The 12,944-nt window shown below is 32.4% G+C and overlaps 1 protein-coding gene across 1 annotated transcript in view; it reads left to right on the plus strand.

Annotated features, from left to right (window-relative positions):
* The window catches only part of LOC133331654 (uncharacterized), a 34,057-nt gene that overhangs the window by 1,250 nt on the left and 19,863 nt on the right, over window positions 1-12,944 (plus strand). The window contains exon 2 of the mRNA XM_061540035.1: window positions 9,323-9,407. Coding sequence (XP_061396019.1) covers window positions 9,323-9,407 — 85 coding nt within the window. The remainder of the gene's footprint in view (window positions 1-9,322; window positions 9,408-12,944) is intronic.

Below are 12,944 nucleotides of genomic sequence, written 5' to 3' on the forward strand. Positions count from 1 at the left end.
TTGTGTGTATTACCTATGAATTTAAATAGAAAAAATATTCTCTTTATTCTGAATATAGTAATACCATAGACAGACGACAGCCTTAATTTGCATTAAAATTTTCTTAATTTGAATTAATATTTACCCCTGACAGACGAGAGTTTCTGCATTTACGAAACAGTTTTTTGCTTCAAAACAATTGTTTGTCTGTGTGCAGGATGAAATTTGTTTACATTTGTTTCGATTTTTTTTGGGATTACATCTTTAGGGAATAGATACCTGACATAAAGGAGGAATAGCAACTATGATCATAGCAAAACAGCTCCCGATTAAAAAAAAGGGTTGAGATTTGCCTGCATTTCTTATTTCTATTTTCATATATTTATATTTATAATTATAATTTGACAAGAAACAATTAATTTTCGACAGCATTGCCATATTGAAATTGCCTAATTCAGTATAAATTCAGTTTGATTTTGTGCATTAACAACATATCGTCAGCTAAAATGCAAAAAAGCGTAACTAACAAAAAATTGAAAATTGACTTTTTGAATGAATATTGGGAATGTCAATAAACTACAGGTGTTGACAAAGTTTTACACGTCTGCGGTCAAAACAGGAGCTTCTATTAACAAGAAACAAAAAGACGTAACTACAAGTGGATTTATTTGATAAATGCAAAAAGGCGTAACTAACAAAAAATTCACGTTTTTACTTAATTGTTATGACTGCCATTAAACTAAATAACTACATTTGTTAAAAAAAAATATAGTCTATTCGTCATATGCAATATCACCCTGCCGGGCACACTTTTTCATTTCACATGACATGTTTATAGTTTTCATTCAAAACAGTTTTTTGCTTCTCCTACACAATTATGTTTTTGTTAGTTACGCCTTTTTGCATTTTAGCTAACGATATAAAAATGAGGATAATATACAAGTTAATTTGAATTAAGGCTGTTAATGCAAATTAAGGCTGTCGTCTGTCTAGGCTATAAGAACCCATATCTAAATACTTTTCATTTATGTTTACCATTTTTTCGGAAAATGTTGTTGTTTTCAATACATTTTTATATTCTTTCAAATCAAATGTCACATATAAAAATTGGGAGAATTTTTTGTTTGAGTTTCCCCACATTTGTTTCTTGTTTTGTACGCTAATTAGAACCAAGGGAAAAGAAATGCATATTGCATTATGTAGAAAACAAAATTTACATTCTGCTGCATATATAAAATCTATACAATTTATTACTTTTCATTCATCATTTTCAATATTACAAAAAAAGTTTGAAAATTTTATAAATATTTTCGTGCTGTCGAAATTAATTTATTTTCGATAAATACTCTCAATTGTTAGGGATGGGACAAATTTCTTGGTTATTCAGAGAGTGATTCGAATTGAACAACGTACAAAAGTCGGTGTTCGCTCAGACAATTTTGTATGGGGAACTAAGTAATTACTTCATTAAGGGTCGAACAACGAATGAGAAAGCGAACGACGCTCGTCTGTACATGGCATTAAGTTCATTAACTTCAATTGAGAGCATATACACTGAAGAGACCAATTTTCTCGAAATAGTTATGCATTCATTGCAATTGTAAAATATATTTTTAGTTTTTTTTAACAACTTCAAATATATTTACATCACCTATTTCAGTGCAGATATAATGGAACGGACAACCACAAATGTTACACCTTATATATTTGTTCGCATTTAAAGGTTTAAAACACTTGGCACACAGCGGTTTGGGCGTAATTTATGCCTTGATAGAAATAATGCGTCAGCGTTTAGCAAAAGTCACCGATGAACTATGAACTATTTGCACTTTCATGGCCGATTAGAGGTCCACAGCTCCTCGTCGGCATCTTTTCGGGAGTAAAAATTTATTTTCTAAGGCTGACGTCAGATTGCAAGCGAGAAGCGATGCGATACTACATGCTCTAATAGTTCATGCTATGTACTTCAATGATATAGTATGTCAGAGTGAGTGCTATAGAGAACAAAGCGTGTTATTTGGTTACATCGCCTATTTCAGTTGTAAACCGGTTTTTAATGACTCAAGAATGATTCAGACGAAGAATTTTTCATATCGCAAAATATTTTCAACGTAATTTTTAAAAGAAAATTAACGAAATTAACAAATGTTTCTGCATCGATTTCCCTTATTTTTCCAAATTATTTTATTATTATTTAATTAAATTTGGACTTGAGTCCACAGAAATCTAGACAAATTGATCCATGCTATTAAAAATGTGATAAAATGCAAAACAACGATGCCAAAAGTAGATCAATAACGGTAAATTAAAATAATAAACAAAGAAACTCAGAGGCAAAGCGAGTTCTTGCACAACACGCTTTATCGCTTGCACTCGCTTCGTCTCGCTTGTAGCATAGCATCCACTCTGACAGCTTTTGCACTATACCATAAGAAAACACACGCAGGGGTTTATAGCGTCGTCTAGCGGCATATCATAGCATCGCTTTGTCACTACATATTAACCGATCTTCATCAAAACAGTCGTGCTTATTTTTTGTTCGGGCCATAATTGTGAACTCTAGAGCGACCAGAAAACAGGCAAAAATAAAGTTGTTGGTCTATTTTATCTCCTAAATATTAACGGATAATTACCAAAAGCAATAGGGATCTTCTTTGGCCAGAACCCATTTTACATACAAAATTTAGTGACGATTGGTCCATAACTGTGACCTGTATCGTGTTTACAAATTAAAATGGGCAGACGAACGGACCCACATGTCTAGATCGATTCAGCTAGTCGTGATATGACAATCGGCATACTTAAAGATCTAGACGCACCTTTAAGTACCACCAATGTTTTTGGCGTTACAAACTTTGGGGCTGCACAAAGCCATAATTCTCTGATGGGATTGTTGTGTAGGGTATAAAAACATAGACCCGCCACAACAACAACAAAATATGAATATCAAACTTTTTCTCAGCAATTACTTCACAAATTTCCAAATTTTACAAAACGGAAATATTTGATAAAAAAAAATAAATAAATAACAATTGCGTTAAGTTCTGCCGGGCCGATCATTACATACCCTTCACCATAGGTGTATTGACAGGTGTTTGAAACCAAAAAGTGGACCTATACTAAAAATTCTATAAACCGATTTATGTCAACCATTATGTACACCAAATACAAATATCAGCAATTTTAATTGATATTTATGCCTTGATATTTATATCAGCCTTATGGCTAATGAGAAATGAAAATGTGCCTCATAGAAATATTGTTTTTAGACCCCATGTTTCTTCTGGTACCTCCCACACAAATTGGTCAAAATTGTGCAAAAAATTAAATTTAAAATATCATGCGAACCGACTATCCAATTTGAACCAAACTTTGAACAAGCTATTATCTTACCCAAGACTAGACCAAGTAGGAAGATGAGACATATTGGTCCACTCCTTGTGGTACCTCCCCCACAAAGGGTACAAATTATGAATATTTATAAATCCAATATTATGCGAAGCGACTGTCCAATTTGACCCAAACTTTGTACAAGCTATCCTTCTGGTACCTTACCATCTCCGAACTACGCTAAATTTTGGCGATCTATCTCAATTCGTTTAGATGCTAGAGTGATTACGGACGGACAGGGTCGGAAAAGATTGGATAAGTTACAAACGGGAAAACAAAAATTAATATACCACGATTTGCTATGCAAAAAATCACTTTTTGAGTCGATTTATGCATGTCCGTATGTCCATGTATTTTTGTAAGCACAGATTACTAATTTGGCCCAAGGACGAACCCTATTGAAATTGGAGAAAATCGGTTTAAATTTAGATATAGTTCCCATACATATATATATATATATATATATATATATATATATATATATATATGCAAATGGGGCACCATACTGCCAATACTTGTCCGACTGAATTAGGTCCAAATTGGTGTATGCGAAGTTTTGTTGGAATCGGTTCAGATTTAGATATAGCACCCATATATAGTTTCGTCCATTTTTATGTAAATGGTGCACCAGACACTCAATACTGCTCCGATTAAGACAATGGGCCTCATGCATAAAAACGAGCAAAAGCGATGAGTTGAGTCAAGCTAGCAATTGCTCGTAAGTTGAGTTAGATCGAACAGGAACTGCTTTTGCTCAATTTCGTATGCATAAAAATGAGTTCAAACCAATTGCAAATACTTGAGCAAATTGAGATCAAACTTCTAATTGTTATAGTGGAAGTGAATTAGAAGTAGCAGTAAATACTAATAATAAAATAGAAACTGACGATATATCTGCATTTTTAGTACAACAAAAATTAAAGAAAACAAATATTCACTTTGAAAAAGTCAGTTACCAAGTGTCAAAGAAATGAAGCAACATTTGGAATAGAAATGTGTATTTTCCTGATCAAAATCAATTATATCCATACCCGTCTGTTGAAACCCGAATATTTGCAAATACTTGGCTAATATTCCTCAATTTTTTATTCCGTTTATAACATCTCGAAATATTCACCTAAGACCCCATAAAATATATACACTGGTGGCCAAAACTAAAGCAACTGAAATTGCAAACTGAATTAATGATGAATTAATTTTTTTTGAAAATAAAGTTATAGAGAAAGTTTTTTTTAAGAATATAAACGTGCCATTTATTTCGAAATAAAAATAAATTCTATGGAAAACTACATTGACCCAATTTTGATTTTATTCTTTTTTATAAATAAGCAAATTTAGCTAGTAATCGACAGCAAACCCGTTATTTTTGATTACACCCACGAGACATTGAACCTATACGATCCAAAATTTGATCCTTTGATGCACTATTCTTCACATCCTGAACCTTTGAGAATAGGTTATGTTTGCTTGTTAGTGAATCCCTTTGAATTTTGCTATCGATGATGATACAACGATTTTTCTATAGGGTGAAGATCTGATGATTATGTTGGCCATCATAAAATCCGGATTTGAGACTCCCGCAACCAATCGCTGACAAGTTTTAGTTTATGTCTGGGGGTTATTGTCAAGCTTCAACACAAAATATTCAGGAAATATTTTTCCAAAATCATTTTCTGTGATAAATTATGTTCACAATCACTGATAATTATTCATTTTAGTGTACGCGAGTCAACTAAGAGGCATGCTCAACAAAAGTTAAGCAAGAGCTCACAAAAGTAAGCAAAAGCTTGTTTTTATGCATATGAAAATGAAAACAATTTCATCCAACATCAATTTCTAAGTTCAAACTGAGCAAGAAGAGATCAAACGTGAGCAGTGAGTAAAAGCAAATACATCAAATTTTATTATGCATACGACAAGCACCTTTTACTCAAAAAATCGAGTCCGAGCTCAAGCTCACGTTTTATGCATGAGACCCAATATTTTGCACAGCTTACTGAATTAGGTTCAGATTGATGTATGCGAAGTTTTGTAGGAATACATGAAATATTGCATAGTGTATTGGATTGAACACTTTTCAGGTTTAGATATAGGGTCTCATGCATAAAAACGAGCAAAAGCGATGAGTTGAGTCTAGTAAGCAATTGCTCGTAAGTTGAGTTAGATCGAACAGCAACTGCTTTTGCTCAATTTCGTATACATAAAAATGAGTTCAAACCAATTGCAAATACTTGAGCAAATTGAGATCAAACTTCTAATTGTTATTGCAGTGCAAACATGTCGTCAAGTGGAAGTGAATTAGAAGTAGTAGTAAATACTAATAATAAAATAGAAACTAACGATATATCTACATTTTTAGTATAACAAAAATTAAAGAAAATAAATATTTACTTGAAAAAAGTCAGTTACCAAGCATTAAAAATATGAAAAAATAGACAATAGAAACATGTGTCAATGAAATGAAGCAAGCATTTGGAATAGAAATAACGGATTATATTATTATTATGGTTTATATTATTATAATATGTACCATAAGACGGAGTGTATATACTCCACACATCGAAATATTTGTCGAAGACACTCTAAAGGATATGTATATATACATATATTTTCCGAATAAAAATCAATTATATCCATACCCGTCTGTTGAAACCCGAACATTTGCAAATACTTGGCTAATATTCTTCAATTTTTCATTCCGTTTACAACATCTCGAAATATTCACCTGAGACTCCATAAATGATATACACTGGTGGCTAAACTAAAGCAACTGAAATTGCAAACTGAATTAATGACCCGTAAGTTTTTTTGAAATATAGTGAAAGTTTTTTTTTAAATAAAAATGATTCTATGGAAAACTAAATTGACCCAATTTTGATTTTTTTTCTTTTTTTTATAAATAAGCAAATTTTGCTAGTAACCGACAGCAAAACCGTAATTTTTTGATTACGGCAGCACACCTATGAGGCATTGAACATATACGATCCAAAATTTGATCCTTTCCTCGCATCCTGAACCTTTGGGAAGAGGTTGTGTGTTTGTTACTGAATCCCTTTTGATTTTGCTATCGATGATGCTCCAAAGATTTTTCTATAGGGTGAAGATCTGATGATTGTGTTGACCATCATAAAACCCGGATTTTTGACTCCCGCAACCAATCTTTGACATGTCTTAGTTTATATTTGGGGGGTTATTGTCAAGCTTCAACACAAAATATTCATGAAATATTTTTCCAAAATCATTTTCTGTGATAAATTATGTTCACAATCACTGATAACTATTCCTTTTAGTGTACGCGAGTCAACTAAGAGGCATGCTCAACAAAAGTTAAGCAAGAGCTCACAAAAGTAAGCAAAAGCTTGTTTTTATGCATATGAAAATGAGAACAATCTCATCCAACATCAATTTCTAAGTTCAAACTGAGCAAGAAGAGATCAAACGTGAGCACTGAGTAAAAGTAAATACATTAAATTTTATTATGCATACGACAAGCATCTTTTGCTCAAAAAATCGAGTCCGAGCTCAAGCTCACGTTTTATGCATGAGACCCATAGATTCAATATTTATTTCCGATTTCATCTAAATGATGTACCAAATAATTAAAGTTTGTCCGCTTAGGACGAATTAGTGCACAATGTACCATGTAGAACCTAGAATAACGTGTATGGGATTTTTGTCGAGATAAATTTTGGATAGTGCACTTTTGCTCAAATATGTCCATTTATATATAGCTCACGTACATATTTTCCTCGATGATTCACATTCAATTTGTCATAAATTTCAAAATGGTATATGTATGGGTTGTTTTAAATTAGTGTAAATATCTATGTACTTCATACAGTTAATTTCGTCCCATTCCATTTCAATTGTCCTCCAAAGATGCTATGCTATTCTATCGGCAGGATATTGTACAAATGAGCATCTCTTGTGCGTACCGAAAGGAATTAACTTTCATCCCGTCCCATCGGCCTGTCCGACTTTTGAACTTTGTATACTGGTTAATTTTAAAATTAGGTAAACCCTGCTCACATTAGCACTACAAAAATGTGTTAAATGTCTATGTTTTCTCCTGCCATCCTGTTTGGTAACTGGGGATTTTTGTATAGTAGTTATGAATTTATCACCGTTTTTTTGTAATAGTGATATTTTTTGTTTTCTTGAAACCTAAAAAGAGTGTTTTCAAGTGACAAAAATTAAAAAAAATATTATATCAATAATTTTTATCATGATACTATGTTACATCTATGAGATCGCTTGTCCAACTGTGAACATTTTAGTAATATCTGTTCAGTGGTTTTGAGTCCACAAACAATATATTTTCTATATATATAGATTACATTGCATTTTACCTCGATCGTATAACGTTCATGTTTTATGGATGATGCGTATTTACACCCACGTTACTCAGAAATATTTTGAATTCGGTATCTGTAACCGTTCTTAAGATATACAAATTACATGACCATAATGTTTGAAAATGTTTATGTTAACTATTTTAAATATTCTTATTTTGAATATGCAGTAAAAAGGGAATTTTCCGTTGATCGCAACATTTTCATTTTTGTGCAGATGTCGTGTATTTACATCCACATTAATCTAACAAATTTTCAAGCGGTAATCTATAACAGTTCTTAAGACATACGCATATATCTTGTTCATAAATTTTGAGGTACGACTACTATAAATGTTATAACTCCGCATCCATACAAATGTTTTTATGTTTGTCCAGCCTATGTTGCTTTCAGGGCATGTCATCACATACTGTCTAAATCTCATTAACATATATATATATATATATATTTCGATATAAAATTTGTACATATGCAAGTATGTACTACCCTTTTAGCTACTATATCTATTCACAGGTACAAACCTGGCATTTAAAAGTTATTATTGCCATGATAGTAGTTTATCATTGGAGTTCTTAAATTATAATGTTATTAATAATTTGCAAATTCATAAATTTTTTCTCGCAAAAATATAAGAATTGCATTACATTTATAGGCTCACTGCATACTACTGGAAAATGCTTAGCAAATACAACCAGTAGAACACCATAGCACATTTTGTGAATTGTCCAATTTTGGCATACAATACATTAACCCTTTGAGCCCCGAATTTTTCCGCAATCTTAGAACAAATTTCTGTTCACAAATTTAATGCAACCATCCTAAATAGGATATTCACAAAATTTGACATCGCTACATCCTTGCATTCGTGAAATACAGTACATTCTTTCGGAAAGATTAAAGTCCAATATCAAGAAAACCAAATGTAAAATCGACAGAAAAATCATATAAATTATTCTCTATATTAATTTCTACAAGATATATATATATATATATATTCTAAAACATTTTGTTGCCTGTGGGCAACATTGGGCCACAAAGGGTTAATTTACTGCACTTTTATTCAGTGCAACTCTGTCTGATATTTCTACCTTTATTACAGAAAATTGGTTTGTGAATTTAGTAAATAGGTATATTCACCATTGGATCTGTGGTTTGTATATTTACTAACATTTTATTATCATTGCCTATTTTCAACATGGCAAATTCTAATCTAATAAAATTAAAGGGGCAATTTGTATGGGGGCTACTTTTTCCCCTGTCGTATCAAACAATTCAGTACCCCATGTTAACAAATTGTACTAAAAAATAAACTGTGAAAATTTCATGATAATCTGTTCAGTAATTTTGGAGTCTATCGTTAACACTGATAAAACAAGCAGAAATTTATTTATATATAGATAAACTCTATATTTGTATTTAATTGTTTTCAATTTACCCTCACTTTACATGACTTTCAACTTATAGGAACCTTCCTACCGGTATTACGCTTGCGCGAAATCCCTATACGTGGCGTAACCTTTTCTGTACAAGTTATTTCCGCAAGAATTACTATCTCAATTAAAACAACATATTTTTTTTAATTCGTTCACTGTTTTTTTCAGGTTATTGACTACCGTCTGTCCCTCCATCTGGTCTACGGAGAATACATGAGCACCACAGGATTTGGTTGTGGCCAAGTTGTTGGTGGTATTTAATGTACTTTGTACTTTAGAAAGATGATTGCCGAAATGTGGTTTCAAAAATTAACTTAATAAAAATCTAAAATCCATTTGGGAACCTCTGGTTTTGTTGTGTCCTCATTGGTGGCCAGGAACAAAAAAGAACGAACTTTTCGGTACTTTTTATTAGGGTACCTTAGGGCGATTCCCTGTCAGGACTCCGAAGACAAAAGACTCCGATGAGCAAAATATTGTGCAAATGAACATAACATTGAGCAAAATGTTGTGCCAATCGGACTAAATTTTACTATTTCGTGCACGAAAAAGATTTATGGGAGCTATATCTAAATTTAAAACGATTTCAATAAAACTTGATACACGTAAGACTTTATTAACATCAGTACGGACAATGACACACCACAGTGTGGGTATACAAAAGTTTCTGGTGCAAAAAAAGATATCTTCGTGTTGTCCGAATTCGCTTAAGCCTCTCGTTCTCGTCTAATTCAATGCTGAGTTTAACGGCTTATTAGAAATATTATAACATCGTCTGGATAACATACTGGTTAGCGTACTCGGTTGTAAATATTTCATACATCTTTTTCTTTGTTCTAAATTTCCCCCTTCATCCACGGTTGTATATATATATATATATATATTGCGTCATACCTATATTTATATACTACAATTTCCAATTATTTTTAACTTATTATGAAAAATATATTTTTAATTGATTAAATACTATCTACTATTTGACCCTAGTCGACAAAGGATATTAGTTCATAAACAATACAGTTCAGTGACATTGTTTATGAATTAATCTGAATTATATAACCAGTTATATAGAGGTATATTAACTACTATGGGATTTGGCTAAACAACGAATATTTCATTTTCACGACATTGTTCAACTGCCGTAACGAATATTAAACCCTCTGTGATCGATTTTTTAATCTAGAAGTAAGGCATCACACAATTTACATTAATTTTAATGATTTAACCACCATATAGAATACAAATTATATTGAATTCAATTGGAATCAAATGCATCGTTACGCCTCAGTACATTTTTATTGAATAATATAATAAATTACGAAGAAGAAAATAAAAAACAAGAAATAATTATCAACCTAATGTGATTGATTAGTGAGATCAATTGTTAAAATGAAATATACTAGGTTAGTTCTGCTATTGTCGGCATTTCATATTCGGAACAACGTGGCTATTCGCTTTACAAATATGAAATCATCGTGAATTTGCTACTTTCGAAGAGTGCCGTCTTAAAGTGATTAGGCGCGGTGTAGCTGGCCTAAATGTGTATGCCAAGTTGTGGCAATTACCGGTTACCAATATATCCGTAAGTTTTGAAAATCATTAAAATAATCTTTCAGTTTTTTCGGACTGCCAGCCGCAGTCATAAATGTGGATGTTTTAGGATTTTTTAGTGCACTTAAAATTTACTTGGTCCAAGAACGGACCATTTTGAAATTGGCTTCCTTATATAGGTTCGTCCGATTTTACAATAGAAACCAAAGTCCCAAGGTTTGTCCTATTGAGACTAAAATATTAAGCATACCAAATTAAAACCAGTAAAAATCGGACTCGGCCAACTATATGATACCCCCCACCACTATGGGTTTATTCTACATATGTATCCTAACCATTTGAACGAATTAAATATATGATTTTTATCTAGAAGTGAACCGACAATCCATACACATGCATTTCTGCAATCTATGCTAAATTAAGTGTCGTTCGGGCAGATTTTAAATCGTTTGCGTACAATTGAACAGATGTATGTAAATCGATTTATAGCACACTTGATACACGCTATCGGTATGCCGCATTGTTCAGAATGTAATCTCAGTCTGACATAAGTTCGAAATATATATGGAAGCTATGTCAGTATCTGCACCAATGTAAAAACGCAATAACGTCACGATACGTTGTACAAAATTTCGTGTCAAACGGACACACATCAGGAGTTTGGTGCACCATTTATCTAAAATCGGACGAAAATATATATGTGGGAGCTGTATATAAATCTGAAATGATTTCAACGAATCTTGCCAGAAATTAATTTTTATTAACTTCAATACAGTGTACACACTTGTGTGACAATCAGACAAACTTTGGGTATTTTGTGCACCATTTACATAAAATTGGGAAAAAATATATATGGGAGCTATGTATAAATCTGAACAAATTTTCACGAAACTTAGCACACATTGTTCTTGTTCATAAAAATATGATCATGGTCGGCTTAAAACATTTTATTGTATGATCACTTCTCATTTATGCATTTCATAAATGATGTTCAAGTAGTTTTATGATAAGTGGCTAATGCAGTCACAAGATCTGTGTGTGTGCGCTGATAATAAAAAATCAATAGAAGTTCATTCTTGACTTAATTCAGTACGCTGCGTCAAATTTCGGGCATATCGAAAGAAATATAGGAACATTGGTGCACCATTTACATTATATCGGACGAAAATATATATGAGAGCTATATCTAAATCTGAACCGATTGTTCCAATTTCAATAGGGTTCGTCGACGGACTGCCGGACCGACGATTTTATGTAAATTGTGCAACAAAGAGGCAACGTTTTTCGGAATGGCACTTACTTACTTAGCTGCCTTGAGACAGAACTTTCGTTCCATAAGCCGAACTTAAAAAAAATTTCCAGCCAAGTTGGTCTTTTGCGCAGTTTTTCCATTTTCGGCAATGTTATCCTCCACTTGATTTCTAAATCTAAATCGCGGTCTTCCCCTTCTGCGTAAACTATCGGCTGGATTTGTATTTACTTATGCCTATAAAGACACGAACCAAAAACTGGGTAAATCGGATCAAGATTTGATATATCTCCCATACAAAGGGTCTTGAATAATCCGATTTTTTGACTTATAAAATTGTTTTTATTAGTACAAATTCCATGAAAATGCTCATACTTGACTCGGCTTTAACAAAAGTTCGGGCTGCTACTAATTAATTTGTGGCATGACTCGTTTGCATCTTGTGGAAGTCGCTCAAAAGGTATTGTACTGCATTTTGCATATCCCATGCCAAGAAATAATATTTTTCTGTATGAACTTCACACAAAGGCCTCTAAATTTAGATTATAAGATTATGTCTCAAATAATCTGATGAATAAGTATAATCTTCAAATTGACTGAAAATTTATTTAAAAGCTATATTTTAAAACCAATTCTCTCATATCTCCACATCGAATAATGTTTTTACCACGTAATCGAAAATTTTATGCAAAATATTGTATAATTACTATGTTCTGAATCCATCGTGTGCTTCCTATTTGGTCCTCAATAACTTATTTTATTGTATACATAACATATTGGACCATTCGCTTCTAACCATTTCATGAATATGCCATATTTTTTATAAGGTGGTCACCAAAATATTTAAATAACTCTTAGGACCGCAGGTCTCCGCAGCTAATTTTTGTTATTCCTTAAATGACACACTTTTCACCACTCAAATAAAAAAAAATTAGAGCTAACCTTTTTTAAACTACAACTACAAATTTGATGAACTAAGTACTACAAGTG

Source organism: Musca vetustissima, unplaced genomic scaffold (assembly GCF_032173495.1).
Source record: "Musca vetustissima isolate MV318-11 ecotype Yass unplaced genomic scaffold, APGP_CSIRO_Mvet_v1 utg9530, whole genome shotgun sequence".
NCBI classification, from domain to species: domain Eukaryota; kingdom Metazoa; phylum Arthropoda; class Insecta; order Diptera; family Muscidae; genus Musca; species Musca vetustissima.